The sequence below is a fragment of the Podospora pseudoanserina genome, chromosome 3, assembly GCF_035222485.1.
Source record: "Podospora pseudoanserina strain CBS 124.78 chromosome 3, whole genome shotgun sequence".
Taxonomy (NCBI): domain Eukaryota; kingdom Fungi; phylum Ascomycota; class Sordariomycetes; order Sordariales; family Podosporaceae; genus Podospora; species Podospora pseudoanserina.
In genome coordinates this window covers 3,237,793-3,253,223 of record NC_085922.1, presented here as the reverse complement: position 1 = coordinate 3,253,223, position 15,431 = coordinate 3,237,793, and the positions used below count along the sequence as shown (strand labels likewise).

General features: G+C 54.3%; 5 protein-coding genes across 5 annotated transcripts; 3 read left to right on the top strand and 2 right to left on the bottom strand.

Annotated features, from left to right (window-relative positions):
• Nucleotides 1–258: 258 nt before the first annotated feature.
• QC764_309340 (uncharacterized protein) lies at nucleotides 259–1,476 on the bottom strand (the record flags this gene model as incomplete). The annotated part of the gene is made up of 1 exon (XM_062946047.1): nucleotides 259–1,476. The coding sequence occupies one exon, from the start codon at nucleotides 1,474–1,476 to the stop codon at nucleotides 259–261; it is 1,218 nt and encodes a 405-aa protein (XP_062802094.1).
• Nucleotides 1,477–2,723: 1,247 nt separating this feature from the next.
• Nucleotides 2,724–4,175, top strand: RRG9 (Required for respiratory growth protein 9 mitochondrial; the record flags this gene model as incomplete). The annotated part of the gene is made up of 2 exons (XM_062946046.1): nucleotides 2,724–3,557; nucleotides 3,618–4,175. The coding sequence occupies 2 exons, from the start codon at nucleotides 2,724–2,726 to the stop codon at nucleotides 4,173–4,175; spliced, it is 1,392 nt and encodes a 463-aa protein (XP_062802093.1).
• Nucleotides 4,176–5,484: 1,309 nt separating this feature from the next.
• Nucleotides 5,485–8,646, top strand: QC764_309320 (uncharacterized protein; the record flags this gene model as incomplete). The annotated part of the gene is made up of 1 exon (XM_062946045.1): nucleotides 5,485–8,646. One exon carries the CDS (start codon nucleotides 5,485–5,487, stop codon nucleotides 8,644–8,646), a length of 3,162 nt encoding a protein of 1,053 aa, XP_062802092.1.
• Nucleotides 8,647–10,668: 2,022 nt separating this feature from the next.
• Nucleotides 10,669–15,428, bottom strand: QC764_309315 (uncharacterized protein; the record flags this gene model as incomplete). The annotated part of the gene is made up of 2 exons (XM_062946044.1): nucleotides 11,661–15,428; nucleotides 10,669–11,599 (listed from the first exon to the last, which is right to left on the bottom strand). Exons 1-2 carry the CDS (start codon nucleotides 11,855–11,857, stop codon nucleotides 10,669–10,671), a joined length of 1,128 nt encoding a protein of 375 aa, XP_062802090.1. The 5' UTR covers nucleotides 11,858–15,428.
• Nucleotides 12,216–15,401, top strand: GAS4 (Glycolipid anchored surface protein 4 precursor). Its single transcript, XM_062946043.1, has 3 exons — nucleotides 12,216–13,251; nucleotides 13,314–14,589; nucleotides 14,665–15,401. The coding sequence occupies exons 1-3, from the start codon at nucleotides 13,246–13,248 to the stop codon at nucleotides 14,844–14,846; spliced, it is 1,464 nt and encodes a 487-aa protein (XP_062802091.1). The 5' UTR covers nucleotides 12,216–13,245; the 3' UTR covers nucleotides 14,847–15,401.
• Nucleotides 15,429–15,431: the final 3 nt, after the last annotated feature.

Genomic DNA, 15,431 nt, shown 5'->3' with positions numbered 1-15,431 from the left:
CTTTCGCACTCTGTCTGATATCTCCTTTGCATATGCACATTGTACGTAGTATGTGTAACAAGTAACCCTTATATTGCACATGTGTTTCAAGCCCCCGAAAAGTATCAACACCAGTGTTTCACCAAGACGATGTCTTGAGCGTTCCTGTCTCTTTTGTCCCAGGGCAACCAATGGCTCCGAATATCAGCGGTTCCGTTCAGACTCGGGTTTCTCCCAGCCTTACACCGCCCCCCTCCTCCCCCGTTTTGTCCTTCCTTCTCACCGTGTCACCATCCTCACCACACCTCTGCAGACCATCCGCGTGCTCAACCACCCCAGCCAACCCACCGCCGTGAGCAACAAGACAGCAGCCATCAAATTCCTCCACTCCGTCCACCGGTTCCCAAACCTGTCTTTTTTTAGTTTTTGTGTCTCCTCCTCACCCTTCTCAGTCAAGTGAAGCTGCCTCCAGCTAGGCACAAACCTAAACTCGAACCCTGCCTCCCTCCCGCCCGCCTCCCGGACGGTAACCTCCCTCAGCACCCTTTTCAGTCTCTCCACCTGCCCCTCCTCCCATTTTCTGGGCAGGAGATATTTTTTGAAATAGGAAACCGCCATGAAATACCCGCACTGCCCGCCCACAAGAACGAGATACCACCATTTCGGCCTCTCGATCCCGAGCTTTTGTGATAAAGCAGGTCCGTTGAGCCAGTACCCTTCTGCTCGGAGGAAGGCCCTGCTAGCGTATGTTGGGGGGGTTAGAGCGAGAGAGGCGATCATGTTTTCCGCCAGCTGTTTCGACACTCCCGACGGGCAGATCTCGGAGACGATCAGGCTTTCCAACCAGACCTTTGCCGTGGTGACGTTTTCAAACGGGGCGGTCGGGGTGCCTAAGAGGTAGGCTACATACCGCCATAGGGCGAGGTAGTCCTCCTTTTCTTGATCGGACAGCCATATCCCCTGTCGAGGGAATCCGATAAAAAGCAGCATGGTGCTGAAGGCTGTTATTGTCCCTATGGAATCGAGGTCGTTGCAGGGGATGCCGTTTTCTTGAACGTTGAACCAGTCTGGTTTTGAGCTGGATAGGGATAAAATCTTGCGGCGGACGGTGGCGTGGAGGAGGCGGACTTTTACGGAGGAGACGAAGCCGCGGCCGGTGGGGGGTGGAGGGCGGAGGGGGAGGAGGTGATGTCGAGGACGTGCTGGAAGGTTTCGAGGAGGCGGCGGCGGGCGAAGCGGGGGGTGAAGCCGCCTGTTAGGGAGAGGGTGGCAGCTATTCGGGGGGAGCCGAAGCCGCCGAGGAGGGCTTGGAAGGTGAGGCCTACTATTGAGGGGCCGAGGTAGCGGTAGAAGATTTGCTGGCCGGAGGTGATTTGGGAGGGGGAGACCCAGGGGGGGGTGGTGGTGAGTTGGGACCAGAGAGGGGATAAGACTGGGTCGTGGGGGGCGTGGGTTTGGAGGAGGGAGAAGAGGTGTTGGGCGTGGGAGGAGGGGCATGAGGACGGGCTTGAGGTTGAGGATGGTGGTGAGTCTGAGTATGGCGGTGATGATGTCTTAGACCGAGACTCGGCAGCTATCTCGTCCAGGCGGTCGAGGGCATTGGAGGCAAGCTCGTCGTAGGTGTAGATCAGGGGCTTGAGCTGCTCTGGCGTGTAGTGCTCCGACGTCCACTCGAACTCATAGTCCCAGGCGTTCACACGCCTCCCTGGCTCGAGGACGTAAGGGGGCGGCATGTTGGATCAGGAAGGTAGGATCGAGTAATCCCAACGCTGTGGTCGTGGAGAATAGGATCCAACTCCTGGGTTCACCTAGCGGACGTGGAAAGGGCTCATATATACATCCAGACTACATATAAGACCCCTTGGGCATCTATCTGTGCCTTCAACAATGTGACTCTCCTCACAACTCGTACTCGCGAGCACACTGCTTTGCTGAGAAAGCAGCTCTAGTCCGAGAAATATCTGTTTGGCCGCACCAGGAAGAGGCGTAGAGAGGATACAGACTCTAGAATACAACCCTCATCGCGAATCATAACTTCCCTCCATTTTGCCGAGGCGGCGTTCACTCACAGAGCTAACCCTACGAGGAAAAAGGATTCATCAGGTCCCCGAGCATTCATGACGTGCGGTGCACGCTATTCGCCACAACAGGGTTGCAGCACACCCATTACCGTACCGTGTGCGGGACTGGTGATAGCACGGAACAGCAAGGCACAGTCCCCCCTCAATCCATACATAGGAGTACCGGATATTCACATGGTATGGCTTCGGCAGCAGAATCCAGGGGGTATGGCTGGACCGAACAATCTATCCTTCACTGACAGTCGACGAGTCGATGCGGCCAAGGCGGCTCGGACGAGGACGTGTCCGTTCTTGGGCGTCGTCCGCAATGTCGGCAATGTACGAGGCCGACGTGGTGTTTTTTCTTGGCGATTAGATGACATTCTGCGCCTCGGTAGTGCCTGTTCGTTACCATAAATCTCTCACCCATATGTCTGTCTGTCCTCCTTATTAGAAATAAAGGCATGTCGTTGGGTTGAGGTGGGACAAGGCGGTTCGCTCGGGTGGGGCTGTAGAAGCTATGAGCACTGACCACTGTCGCTGATAGCGATACCGATAGCAACGGTGCCGCTAAGCCCGTCGCGAACCCTTTGCGTCCCTGGAAATTTTTTGGACAGGCCGAGTCCAACATCGAAAGTCAACAACAGCCAACAACCACACAGCCAATTCATACCCGACTTCACCATGAATAGCTGTTGCCGCACGGCCGCCCTGCGAATATTTGTCAGAAACATCAGCCAAATCCACTTCCCGCCACCAACGAGCGCATATCGCATTCCTCGCTACCACTCGACACTGACTCGATTATCCACGTTACAACGCACAATTGCTCTCGGTAGCACACGAGACAGGTTACTTCACACATCATGCCCTGAGGGGAGAGAAGAGGGTGCCTGGCCACCGCCAGAAGGGCTCCCCGCGCACCAGGAACCAAGTCCTCCCAAGATTGTCTTCGAAAACACCCACGATGCACCTTTTGAACCGACAGAGGTGACGATAAACGCTCAAACACCAACACAGAATGAATCGGCCAGCCCACAAGACTCTGGCGAGGTTCAGCCAAAACCTCTGGGAAAATGGGCTAGAAAAAAGTTGAAGAAGGCGCAGCAAGCTGCCGCAATGAAGCCGGAGGGGGGGGAAGAGGCCAGCGCAGTGGCAGATGCGGAACACGACACCACAATGGTTGTTGGGGAGGAAAATGACGAGGCGCCGTCTAGTGAATTACCAGCAAAGGATCAAGACGAGGTGCCATCCAGCGACCGACCAGTACAGGACCAAACCACTGTTGAAAGAGAACCCGACACCCAGCCTGCCGAAAAGGAGGATAAGCCAAAAAGCAAGAGGCCAAAACGCGACAGGCCAGAAAAATGTGCGCCAAAGAAGGAGTCCAAAAAGTACAAGATCCAGAAGCTAAAGAAGGAAAGGGAGGAGAGACGGCGAAAGAAGCTGGAAATGATGGAGTCGGGAGAAGTGACGATGGGCAAGGTCGAGCTACAGAAGGCCTTGAAGGAGAAGAAGGAGCGTGAAGAACGGGAGCGTGAAGAACGGGAGCGTGAAGAACGGGAGCGTGAAGAACGGGAGCGTGAAGAACGGGAGCGAACGAACCCGATGGCTCTGAAACTTGAGGCTGCTCGTGCCGAAAGGCTGGCAAGGAAGGCCGAGCTCAAGTTGGCACGAAAGGAAAGGAGGCGGCAGGAATTCGAAGAGGCGAAAAGGAAGGCTGAGGCCGAGGCCGAGGCCGAGGCTGCGGGCAAGGAAGAGTGGCAGATTCAGAAAGAGGCGCTCAAGGCAAAGTTTCCAGAGGGCTGGATGCCGCGCAAGAAGCTGTCGCCAGACGCTCTTGCTGGTATTCGGGCCTTGCACAAGCAGTTCCCTGAGCAGTACAACACCGCCACGCTCGCCAAGAAGTTCGAGGTATCCCCGGAGGCTATCCGCAGAATTCTCAAGTCGAGATGGACACCGGACGCCGAGGAGGAGGAGGAGCGACAGGGGAGATGGTTTAACCGTGGCAAACGGGTTTGGGCTCAATGGGCTGAGCTTGGAAAGAAACCGCCTGTGAAGTGGCGTGCCGAGGGTGTGGTACGCGATCCCAAGTGGAATCGGGGTAGGAAGAAGATGGGGGGTTTCTTGGGCTGAGTGAGATGTGGCCATGGAGGACCCAAACTGTACAACGCTGTATATAACCCGATAACGTATCTCTCTGTGGTGCTGAGATGATAAGGAAGCCAAGAAAGCCCTTTTTACCCCGGACATTCAGATCAGCACAAGCCATCTCATCTCGCCTCATGGCTCGCCAGCACAAGCGCTAATGCAGTGCCGCGGGCTGTCACCGACGCCCCGGTCCCGTGGCCTTTGACACGGCCAAGCTGGCTCGTCAGTGATTGACATCGTGGGGGGGCTCATTCAAGGTTTAAGATGGACAATTGTTGCACAATCTTGAGGGTTAGGCGATGTCGGACAGACACATCACTCTGCCGCTGCCAGCGCCAGTGCTAGCACCAATACTTCGTAGCCAGGTAACATTGCATGATCGCCTTGCCAAAAAGGAACGGCTCTTGTCCTCGCGGAGAAAAGAAAAGAGAAATGGCACGACGGGAGTGGGGTCACCCCCGGCTACCGGTACATTCCTGTGATTGGCGGGGAGCTCAGAAATTCAGCCCGATTCGGAAAGGGCTAGCCCAATTGACCAATTGACATGCCGGGCAACAACAGCGCTAAAAAACAAGGTAGCGGAGCACGGGCCACATCAAACCCCTGCCCACCACCAGCCCTCCCCTGCACCCCTGTAAACAAATGGTGGGTGCTTCGCTCAACAGAGGAAAGGCTTGCCCTGTGGGAAGAGCCCAGTTGAGAAGAGATCCAGATGCATTTCGGGTGCCCAATGGTGGGTGATTTTTTCCCCTCGACATCTTTGAAAGTCACCAAAAGCAAATGCTGAGCGTTGTGCCGTCGCCCTGACCGACGACACCTGCCCGAGACAATTGACTTTGTCTCGTTGCACCGCCGGTCAATGTCACTGTAAGCTCTCTCCTCTCCCGACCGCCATCCGATCTCGTCTCCTCTCCTGCCTGCAAAGCACTGCGCCTATCTCCAAACATGCTTTCTGACCAAGGTCAACTCGGACGCCTCTGCAGCTTTCTACGTGTATCCGAAGATAGGCCCGCCATTCTGTCATCACTCGTTTAGGACAGCTCCCGCCTGCTCTCGACTTCAGCCTCAACCGCCGCCTCGCAACTGCCCAACTGCTGCCCGCTCCAGTCACCTTCAAAGTCACCCAGCCTCCGCTGTTTCCCAACACGTTACACTCACCCAAACCTCCCGACCCGTGCAGATGTTTCTTACTCCTTAGTCAGACGTCCCTGGTCCCCCGTTCGTCTCTGGTTCTTTTCACCCCGACTCGGTCCATCGTCGTAGGCCAAGTCGATCCAGCACATGGCTATGAGCGATGGCATCCACTCCCTCCAACCGGCTTAAGCTTACGCCCAACAACTCTCCATATCTTTCCCGAGCCTCGCGTTCTCCCATCCGACCCCGCGGCTTTTGCGAACCCGGCCTGTCTCTCCGACGTGTGATAGGTACAACCTGCAGCTCCCCGACCGGATTTGATACCGTCCACTCATCGTTCGCCTATATTGCTGGCGGCGCCGTGGTGGTGGTGGATGTGTCTGGCGAGCATTATTCTCAACGATTCTACCGGGCCAGACCCTCTGCTGTGCCCGTATTTTCCGTGTCTCCGGTCTCGAATTCATCTTCTACACTGAACAGCACCCCAAAAGCAAACGATAGTAGGAACCGAGCGGCGCCCTCCCCGCGAGAGGGTTCATATGGCGGCTCAGACTGGCTGGACGCACCAAGCTCCAAAACCTGGACGAGTCGAGAGCGCATCAAGGCAGCCACCTGTCTGGCCCTCAGTAGAGATGGAAGATATCTCGCCGTGGGCGAGACGGGCTATGCTCCGCGGGTGCTCATATTCAACCTCCAGGACGTTTCCTCGGACACGCCACTGGTCTCGATTAGCGAACACACGTTTGGTGTCAACGCCGTGGCATGGTCCCCAGACACCAAATTTCTGGCCTCCTTAGGTGCTGCCAACGATGGGTTTCTTTACCTATGGAAAATCGATCCCCGCACAGGTGCGGCAAAGCTGTTTCAACAAAATCGGTGTACCGCTCAGGTGAAGGGCTTGTTTTGGATGGGCAGCAACCTGATTACGCTGGGCGTCCGTCACGTGAAAGTTTGGAGGGTGGATGAAGGCTCAATAGCCACCCCGGTGAAGCCTAGGTTTGGCGGAGAGCAAGCTGCTCAGGCCGCCGCTCAGCAAGCCCAAAAACCCCTTTCTGGAAGAAACATCCTTCTGGGCACCATGCTGGACGAAACATTCGTCTGCGCAATCGCCATCAGCGACGAGAAAGCCATTGTCTGCTCGGAAACGGGCCACGTGTGCCTGTTGGACGACACGAATAAACAAATGAAACTGGTCAAGGTGCTGGACCTTGGCTTCACCATTGGCTGCATCTCCAGCCGAAACGGGAGCGTATATGTGGGCGGCAAAGAGGACGGCGATTTCGCCCTCGTGAGTCTCGAGGGAATCCTCAGTGGCACGCCAGACCCAACACTTCGGAGCTCACAGACCTCCGAAGGCCTCGCGGCCATGGGGTTCTTGGCTGAAAACCTGGTGACGGTCAACAGCAAGCAGTCGATTGATGTTTGGGGTCCGGATTACATGCCTGGGACTACCCCAGACGACACAAAACGCATCCCTATACCAGGCCCGGGTGACCCTATCGTTGGCACCCAGCGGCTCTCTGCGTCGAATAAACTCGGTGCCGCTTTCTTCACGTGGGCCGGCTTCGGGCGAGTGAATATCTGGGACCTGGACGGCATGATCAAATCAGCCTTTGATGTTCCCATTGAACAACTCGACATGGGCAACGAGGTCGAGGTCAATCAAGTTGTTGTGGTGAGAGCCACAGGTGACGGCAGCCTCTTCGTTGCTGGCGACAAGCTGGGTGTTCTTCGGATCGTGGACTCTTCGACAGGAGGGTGCGTGATGGAGACCAAGGCTCATTCGTCAGACTGCCAGGATATCACGATTCACGAGGGCCAGTCGAGAACCCTCATCGCTTCCTGCGGCAGAGACCGAACAGTCCAACTGTTTCAACGGTTGGCGACAGGTGCTTTTGAGCATTTCCAGACACTGGAGTTCACTGCCAAGGTTGTGCAAGTGCTCATCCCTACTGAGGATAAGCTCATGACGTGCTCCCTGGATCGAACGATTCAGATACACGATTTGGTCACCAAGGAGAACGAGCCGGATGCTATGGCCGCGATACCCTCCAAGGTCGTTTCGCTAAAGGCTTCTCCGTCATCCATGACGGTGACACCTGATGAGAAGGCGATCTATGTCGCTTTGCTGGACCGCTCGGTCTGCCATTATGATTTCACAACTGGGCGGCTGCTTGGGTCTTTCAAGTGCAACGATGAGGCGGGACTGGAATCTGTTGTTTTGGAATCACTCACATTTGGCCAGCTTGGAAATGGTGACCTGTCGTTCTTGCTGGGTATCTCCAACACGGACAAATCGGTGCGGATATACGACGCTCAGTCTGGGTTGTTTTTGGACCGCGAATGGGGCCACACCGAGGCTATCAATGGTGTCGTTTTGATCGACGGTGATGAAGGTGGAAAGAGAGTCGTCAGTGTGGGCGAGGATGGTACCATAATGATCTGGACGCTTGACTTTCAAGATCCCGTCGCTGGCGGGTCACGAACTCGCGATCCGTCACCCGACAAGAACATCTCGACATCCACCAGACCACCGTTACGAAAGGTTCTCTCGAAAGCAGAATTAGCCGAGTTTCAACGGCCAACAACGTCCCCTGGCGGGCGTAGATCACCGCCCCGTGCTTCACATCGGCGGGCTAGTAAGTTCCATGTGACGACAAACACGGCGAGGACGCCCAACACCGAAAAGCAACAACTCAGCCCGGGGAGCGGGGTAGCAGAAGAGACTCCCTCTCGGCGAGCCTCTTCAGGGGGCAGCAGATCAGATAGCCCTCCTCCACCACCCGATAGTCCCAAGAACAGGGCGCGGATGTTTCGCCGACCATCTCTCCCGGCCTTGAACATGACGCCGACGGCGAGCATTAAGTCCAAGAAGAAGTCCAACCAAAATATGCGGAGCGGGTATGGCTTTGGCAGCCTCAGCATGGCCACCGAGCAAACCTGCCGTCAACTACGGGCCTACCGCAAGAAACTAAACTCGAGCGATTCCATCAACAGCGATGTTCTCTCTGAACTCGACGCCGAACTCCGGCTTACGGCGGCGGCGCTCGGGGAACGGGCGATCAGGAGTAGGAGCAGCCGCGAGCCGGACGAGCACAAGCCAGTCAGCGAGTCGATGCTGAGCGGCCTACTGGACCAGTATAGTGAGCGATTGGTCAGCATGCTGGACGAGAAGCTTCGACTGCGGCTCAGCGAGGAGGAGAAGGATTCTCTTGTTAGGGACAGGCCGAGGACCTCTGGGCAAGGCTCGTCGAGTTCGGAGGGGAGCAGGGGGGGGACGTTTACGGATGCTGTGCTTTGTGAGGAGCCTGGGTCTGCCTGAGACCGGTGGCATATGGGAATGGTGGAGGACGTGGCGGCGAGATACCCTTTTGCATTTTTTTTTCTTTTTTCGGTTGCGTTTCTGGCATATATCATTTTTGCTTCATGCATTGTCTTACCGAGAATCATGTTTTCTTTGTCGCTTTTTTTTCTTTTTTACTGGACTGCTGGACTTTTTCTTGAGTTGATCATCATTATTCGGGGCGTTGCTGATTGCAAGGCATTCTTTTGTTGGAGATACTCTTGGTGGGAGGTGGCCTATCCTTTTTCACAACCTAGAGGCCGGGAGAGGGGATTACAATGGAATGGAAAAAATAAACACTTTCCATAACAAGGCGTTTCTGGATGCTGGATTGGGGAGGATTTTGGTGGGTAGGAGATGGAGATTTCTACAGCTGAGTGATATCAGGGTTTGTTCTTGGGGTGGTGGTATTTGTATATATAGCTGATTACTTGCATTGTGCTGTTTTGGTGTGAGGTATTTTTCTTGGAGTGGAAGCGGATGAGTTTGTTTGAGTATGCGTAGCTGGATAGTTATGAAGAAGGGGGGAGATGGTTGAAATGATATATTTTGAGTCAATATGGTGGTGATTCAGGTGATAACTGTGTGAGGGGTGGTTTGAAGTGTCATGGGGGGGCGGGGGGTTGTTGAGTGGCAGATTACTTAATTGCTTACTGACTTTTATCTCGTAAGATTCAATTTCTTCCAGGTCTTCAAAGATGAATAGATGTAGAGATGAAGTCGAAAGGCTAGTTTGAGATGAGAACCGAGCAAAGCGTTTACGATAATCCGTATGTTGTACAGTTTCAGGCGCAAGAATACTCAAGCAACCTCTCAACCAAGCCAGGGGTGCCGCTTTACCGTTTGGTCAAGAATTTGGTCAAGAAAACATGATATTTCTTTGTCCGAGTGTTGAAATGTTGGATGGGACTTGGTCAATCCACAAAAAGACTTGCGACCTTGTCTAGCGGGTCAAAACCTGTCTCACTCCCAGGACAAAAAAAGAGTGTGTCTGTTGAGCCCTCCCTCCCTCGTTCGGAAGCACTGCTGCTGCTGCTGCTCGTCACCTACCTACCTACCTACCTACCTCTCCATCCCTCTAGAGGGTCGGTTGAATTGAAGATAAGATGTTGGGCTGCGGACTGTTCTGAACCGGGCAGAGAAGACGATGCATGCAGTGTGGTTGTTCTGCACCAAAGAGAAGATGCCGGGTCAGCTCCTACTGTGCTAGGTAGCCGAGAAAAGGGACGAGAACGTCGACCGATCCGACTGATCTCTCGCTCTCTTCCAACCCCTGGTCTGATAGCCAACGGCTGTCTGTGTCTCCAGCTCGAGACAGGGCTTGATTCTTGTCTGCCCGCCCGCCCGCTCGCGCGGTGGGAGGTGAGACTCGTTAATGGAACTGTGGCAAGCTTGCTTTGTCGAGGGGGTCGACGGTCTTGCTCTCCTCCCACTTTGACAGGAGGGAGAGATATCCGGACAAAGGCGGGAAGGCTGTAGGCTTCCCTGATGCTATGTGTACGTTAGCGATGTTTTCTCCATTTGACTTGACTGGGGTTGAGCCATCAATAGGTTTCGACGGAGGAGATTTGGGGTTTTCTTCCTCGCATCTGTGTAACCGCAGCTAAAGTTGTTGTTTTGTTTCTTTCTTTTGCTTCTTCTCTTTCGCGTTGTAGTGAACTGATATGGAAAGAACCCGGGTGGATAACTGTATCTGACGATAACTGCGGGATCAGCCGATATCCCAAGGACAAAGATGGGAATGGATCACATTCAATACCGACCCCACGTGGCCGGTATCCATTTATAGCTTGCTTGAAGCAACATCAAAAACAGACAAACATTACTTCGATTATGGTGAAGTCATAGCAAGAGGGGCTTTGGTGAACAGTAGCTTTGTCGTCTGAAACATTCTTTGATATATCATGGATCGGCTGCCGTAGACAGTCAACTGAACATCTCCAAAACCCAACCAAATCCACAAACATCAACCTCATGAAACCATGCTCAGAAACCAACCCCTCAACTCTCCCCACCCCCATCTCCCCTCCCCTCCCCCTCCCCCTCCCCTTCCTTCTCCCTCGTAGCCCTCTCCAACCCAGCCCACCTCGCCTCCGCCGCCCTAGCCCTTATCTCCCTAGCAGCCAAACCCCTCCCACTCCCGTCCGGCCACCCACCGCCACCACCGAGTACATACGTCCCCCCCTCCCACCCCCCATGATCCATCATCTCTCCCTCCCCCTCCCCTTCCCCACCCCTCGCAGGAGCAAACTCCCCCTCCCCCACAGTCCTCCCGCTCTTCCTCCAATCCGCCCCCTCAACCTCCCTCTCAATCTGTCTACACAACCTCCAAAAATCCCCATCATGCTCCCCATAAACATTATGCGCCAGCTCATGACAAAGCGTCTTCCTCACCCCCCTGTAATCCCTCCACCCATCATACCTGTCCGTCCTCAACCTCAGTTCAATAACCTCCCCCTTGTTCCTGTTCAGCCCCAGTATCCTCGTCACGCCCCCTTCGCTAGCCGACGTGTTGGCTATCGGGTCCATTTCTGTCAACAAACCGACAGAGTACTCGTGTTTCTTCATCACGTGGACAATCCCGGGGTCCTCTTTCAGACGTTGAAGAAAAGAGAGTGATTTCTGGGAGTTGGGCAGGTGAGGGAGGGCGGAGAGGGTGTGGAATGTGAAGGTGGCGTCAGAGAGGGCGGTTTTCTTTTGGGAGGGGGGCAGGCGGGCGAGGCGGGAGCGGGCGAGGGCGCGGCGGGCTTGGAGGGTTGCTGCTTCTGTTGCTGCCGTCTTTAGGGAATCGAGAGTGGTGGATTTGGGGGCGAGGAAGCGGAGGGTAGTTGTGTGGAGGGTTGATAGGGGGAGGTCAGGGTCGGTGGAGGGGGTTAGCATGCCTTTTTTGAGGGTGGGTGGACGCTTCTCGAGGAGGGCTTTGCTTTTGGCCCTAAGGGGGGGTGTTAGTATGGGGTTGTAAGGGGGGGATGAAAGGGGGTTGGGCAAGCTACCAGTCATATTCGGGGAATTCTAGGCCGAGGGCTTGGACGAGGTGGGCGAAGGTGTCTTGGGACTCAAAGGTCCATGTTTGGTTGTGTTGTTCTGGTGGGAATTTGATGGTGATTTCGACTGCGGGGGAGTCTGTTGATGATGGTTCGAGCTCGTTGGCATGCTGATCAATATGTGGTTGTGTGTCGCTGGTTTCCATGATGAAGCCTGATGACGTGTGTGAGGCTCAAGAAGGTTGTGATATGTGAGATGAGGCTCAAAATGTTACAACGTTGGTGTCTTAAACAAGATGCCGAAGTGTTAGACCTGACGAAGTTGTCGCTGATGTTGTAGAAGTCAAAGTTCACTAATACATTTCAACTGAGTCAAATGTGATGCGGAGGATAGTAAGGAATATATTGTTGTGAGCTGTGAGTGAGATCCATCGCTCAATTGATAGGCATCACTAGCAAAGCTTCGATGACGATTCTAGAAACCCGTTTGTCAGGCCTGCTTTGTCATCCGCCACGAGGTCAAAGACTGAGCTCAGCTCACGGGCCCGTGCCAAACCACGGCAAACTGGCTGTGTTCCTCTCATCTCATCTCATCTCATCAACTCATCTTGAATTGATAACTGAGATCACGACCGGCGATGGACAAAAGCTCACAAGGCGATCTTCTCGAAGCAAAGACAAGCCAATCAGCACCCTGCTGCCGCTTCATTCTGAGACGCCGCTCCAAGACCAAGTGAAACGCTCGGCAAGTGGAGATTCGCAACGTGTCGAGAGAAACGGCTTCTGTCCCAACGGTTTTGATATCAAAAGAAAAACGATCTGCACAATTGCTTGGCCGGCGTCAACTTCTCCAGGTGCCGCATTCTGACTTCATGATGTGTTCCTTCGGACGAGGGGTAAGAAAAGGTTAAACGGGGGACCCTGAAGATCTGTTCTCGGTTTGTGCCGCTCACCGACTTTGCTCTCTCGATACGAGCAGGTGGTGCACAGTCAGGTCACAGTCATTTTTCATTGCGGAGAGCCATCGACATTACGGCCTAGGTAGAGCATAAATTGAACCCGTAATAACTCAATCTCGACAAAAAAGAGGCCTAGCTCCAGCACAAGAACCCCTGAGCGGCTCCAGGACAGGCGGTGAACAGCCAATGAAGTGAAAGTCAACCCCCCCTGAAGCTGTGGTACCTGTGGGGGCTGCCATCTTGTGCCGCTAGGCCCAACCTGGCTCGCATCACCGGGGGCTGGCTTTCCTTCAAGATGTTGCCCCTTCCCCGTGTTGTTTTCTGCGACCTGCTTCTCCTCCTGAGCCACCATCTCGTGTTTCCGTTGTTGGGAACCAAGCCAGCCTCTTCAGGTCAAAACCATCTTGCATACCAACTGGCAGGAACGGGCCTTCCTGTCATTCTAGTCACTCCTTTGACACAACATTTTGAACCACTATTTACTTTGAGCATCTTGTTTTGCTCGTACTCGCTCCACGCGCGCGCAGACAAAACCCCAACAACCAAGTTTTCTAACCACCACATTCCAACTTTTCCGAGTTTCAACCTTTCAAACCCAACCTGTCTCAGTAATAGTTGCTAAAGCCCCCGCAACCATGCTTGTGCGTCTCTCTGTCTGCCTACCGTCTCTCGCCGAAGCCGCCATGCTGACCTCTCGCAACAGATGCAATCCGCGCTCCTGGCGCTCGGCGCCACCGCCGTCGCCGCCCTCCAGCCCCTCGAGGTAAAGGGCCAGGACTTCGTCAACCCCAAAACCGGCAACCGCTTCCAAATCGTCGGCATGGCCTACCAGCCCGGCGGCTCGGCGGGATACGACCCCAAGAAGAAGCGCGACCCCCTCTCGGACCCGGACGTCTGCATGCGCGACGCCGCCCTCCTCCAGATCCTCGGCGTCAACGCCATCCGGGTCTACAACCTCAACCCCGACCTCAACCACGACGAGTGCGTCTCCATCTTCAACGCCGCGGGGATGTACATGCTCCTCGACGTCAACTCCCCCATGCCGGGCGAGGCCCTGACCTCGTTTGAGGTCTACAAGTCGTACTACGCCTCGTACCTCAACCGCACCTTCGCCGTCGTCGAGGCCTTCAAGGACTACCCCAACACCTTGGCTTTCTTCTCCGGAAACGAGGTCATTGACAAGGAGGAGACGACCGAGTTTGTTCCTTCCTACGTCCGTGCGGTCACTCGCGACTTGAAGAATTACATCAAGAACTGGTCTGACCGCAAGATCCCCGTGGGTTACTCTGCCGCTGATGTGCGCGAGGTTCTGTGGGATTCGTTCAACTACTTTACCTGCTCGCTTCAGGGCGACAAGGACGACATGTCGATGGGCGACCTCTTTGCGCTCAACTCGTACTCTTGGTGCGGCGACTCGTCCTTTACGGAGTCGTCGTTTGACAAGCTGGTGGAGGGCTTTGAAAACACCCCCGTGCCCATCTTCTTTTCCGAGTTTGGGTGCAACACCCCCTCCCCTCGCATCTTCACCGAGATCGGCAGCATTTACGGCCCGGACATGTACGACGTTTTTGCCGGCGGTATCGTGTACGAGTACACCCAGGAGCCTAACAACTACGGCCTTGTCAACATGACCGAGGAGGGCCCGGCTACCCTGATGAGCGATTTCTACTCTCTCCGGGATCAGTATGCGAAGCTTGACTTTAAGAAGCTGCAGAGCTTGAAGCCAAAGGGCAGCACGCCTAAGCCGGTGAGCTGCAGTCCGAAACTGATCACGGTTGATGGGTTCCAGAACAACTTTACACTGCCGGTGCTGCCTCCGGGGGCGAAGGAGATGATTGACAATGGGATTGAGAACAAGCCGAAGGCGGGGAAGCTGGTGGAGATCAAGGACTGGAAGGTCAAGTATGAGGTTCGGAACGCGGACGGGACGGTGATTAAGGATTTGGCTGTTAAGCCTTTGGCGGATGATGAGGTTAATGGTGGGTTTCCTTTTTCTTTCCCCGTCTCCAAACCTTGTCTTGAGTTTTGTTCGCTGACATGTGAGATAATAACAGCCCCCGGTTCCAACACTGCTAACCTCAGCGCTGGGTCTGGGTCTTCTGGATCTTCCGGCTCGCAGGGCAGCACCAACGGTGGTAATGGTGATGACAAGGAGAACAGCGCTGCTGGCCATGGGGTCAGTGGCGGTGTCTTGGCTCTCGTGATGGGTGTTGCTGCTTTGGTTGCTGCTTTCTAAAGTGGATTTAACCTGTCATCATGTTTGTTTGGCTTTTTTTTTGGTGGAAACTTTTGGTCGGCTATGATGATACCTGTTGTGTGTGTGTGTGTGTGTGTGTGTGTGGTATAGTTGGTTTTTTTAGAGGAGGAGGAGGAGGAGGAGCAGGAAGTTGTTTGTATCTAATGCTTGGTGTGTTTTTTCTTTTCTTCTCTCTGGCACAAAACACAAGTTGAAAAAAAAAAACGATGGGAGCACACACCGTATGATACCCCTGTTTTGCGCCGTTGTTTTCTTTTTGAAGCGTGGAGCCTGGTTGATAGAGGGGTTGGATGAGGGTGGTTTGTTGTATATATTTCTTTTCTGCAAGTTGTGGTGGAGTGGTTGGTTTTCTGTTGTATGAAGGGGGATTTTGTCGATATTTCTGATGGTGGCGGCGGTTGGAAATGGAGGTTGCACAAAAGCAAGTTAAAATTGCCTGGGGAGATTTTAAAGATGATGATTCTGGTAACGAGCCGTGTTGGTTTAGAGTAGAAGAAGAGGAAGAAAGAATGTATATCATGTGTACCGTACCCCCTACTTGGCTGTCATGCTCACTGCCCTGTC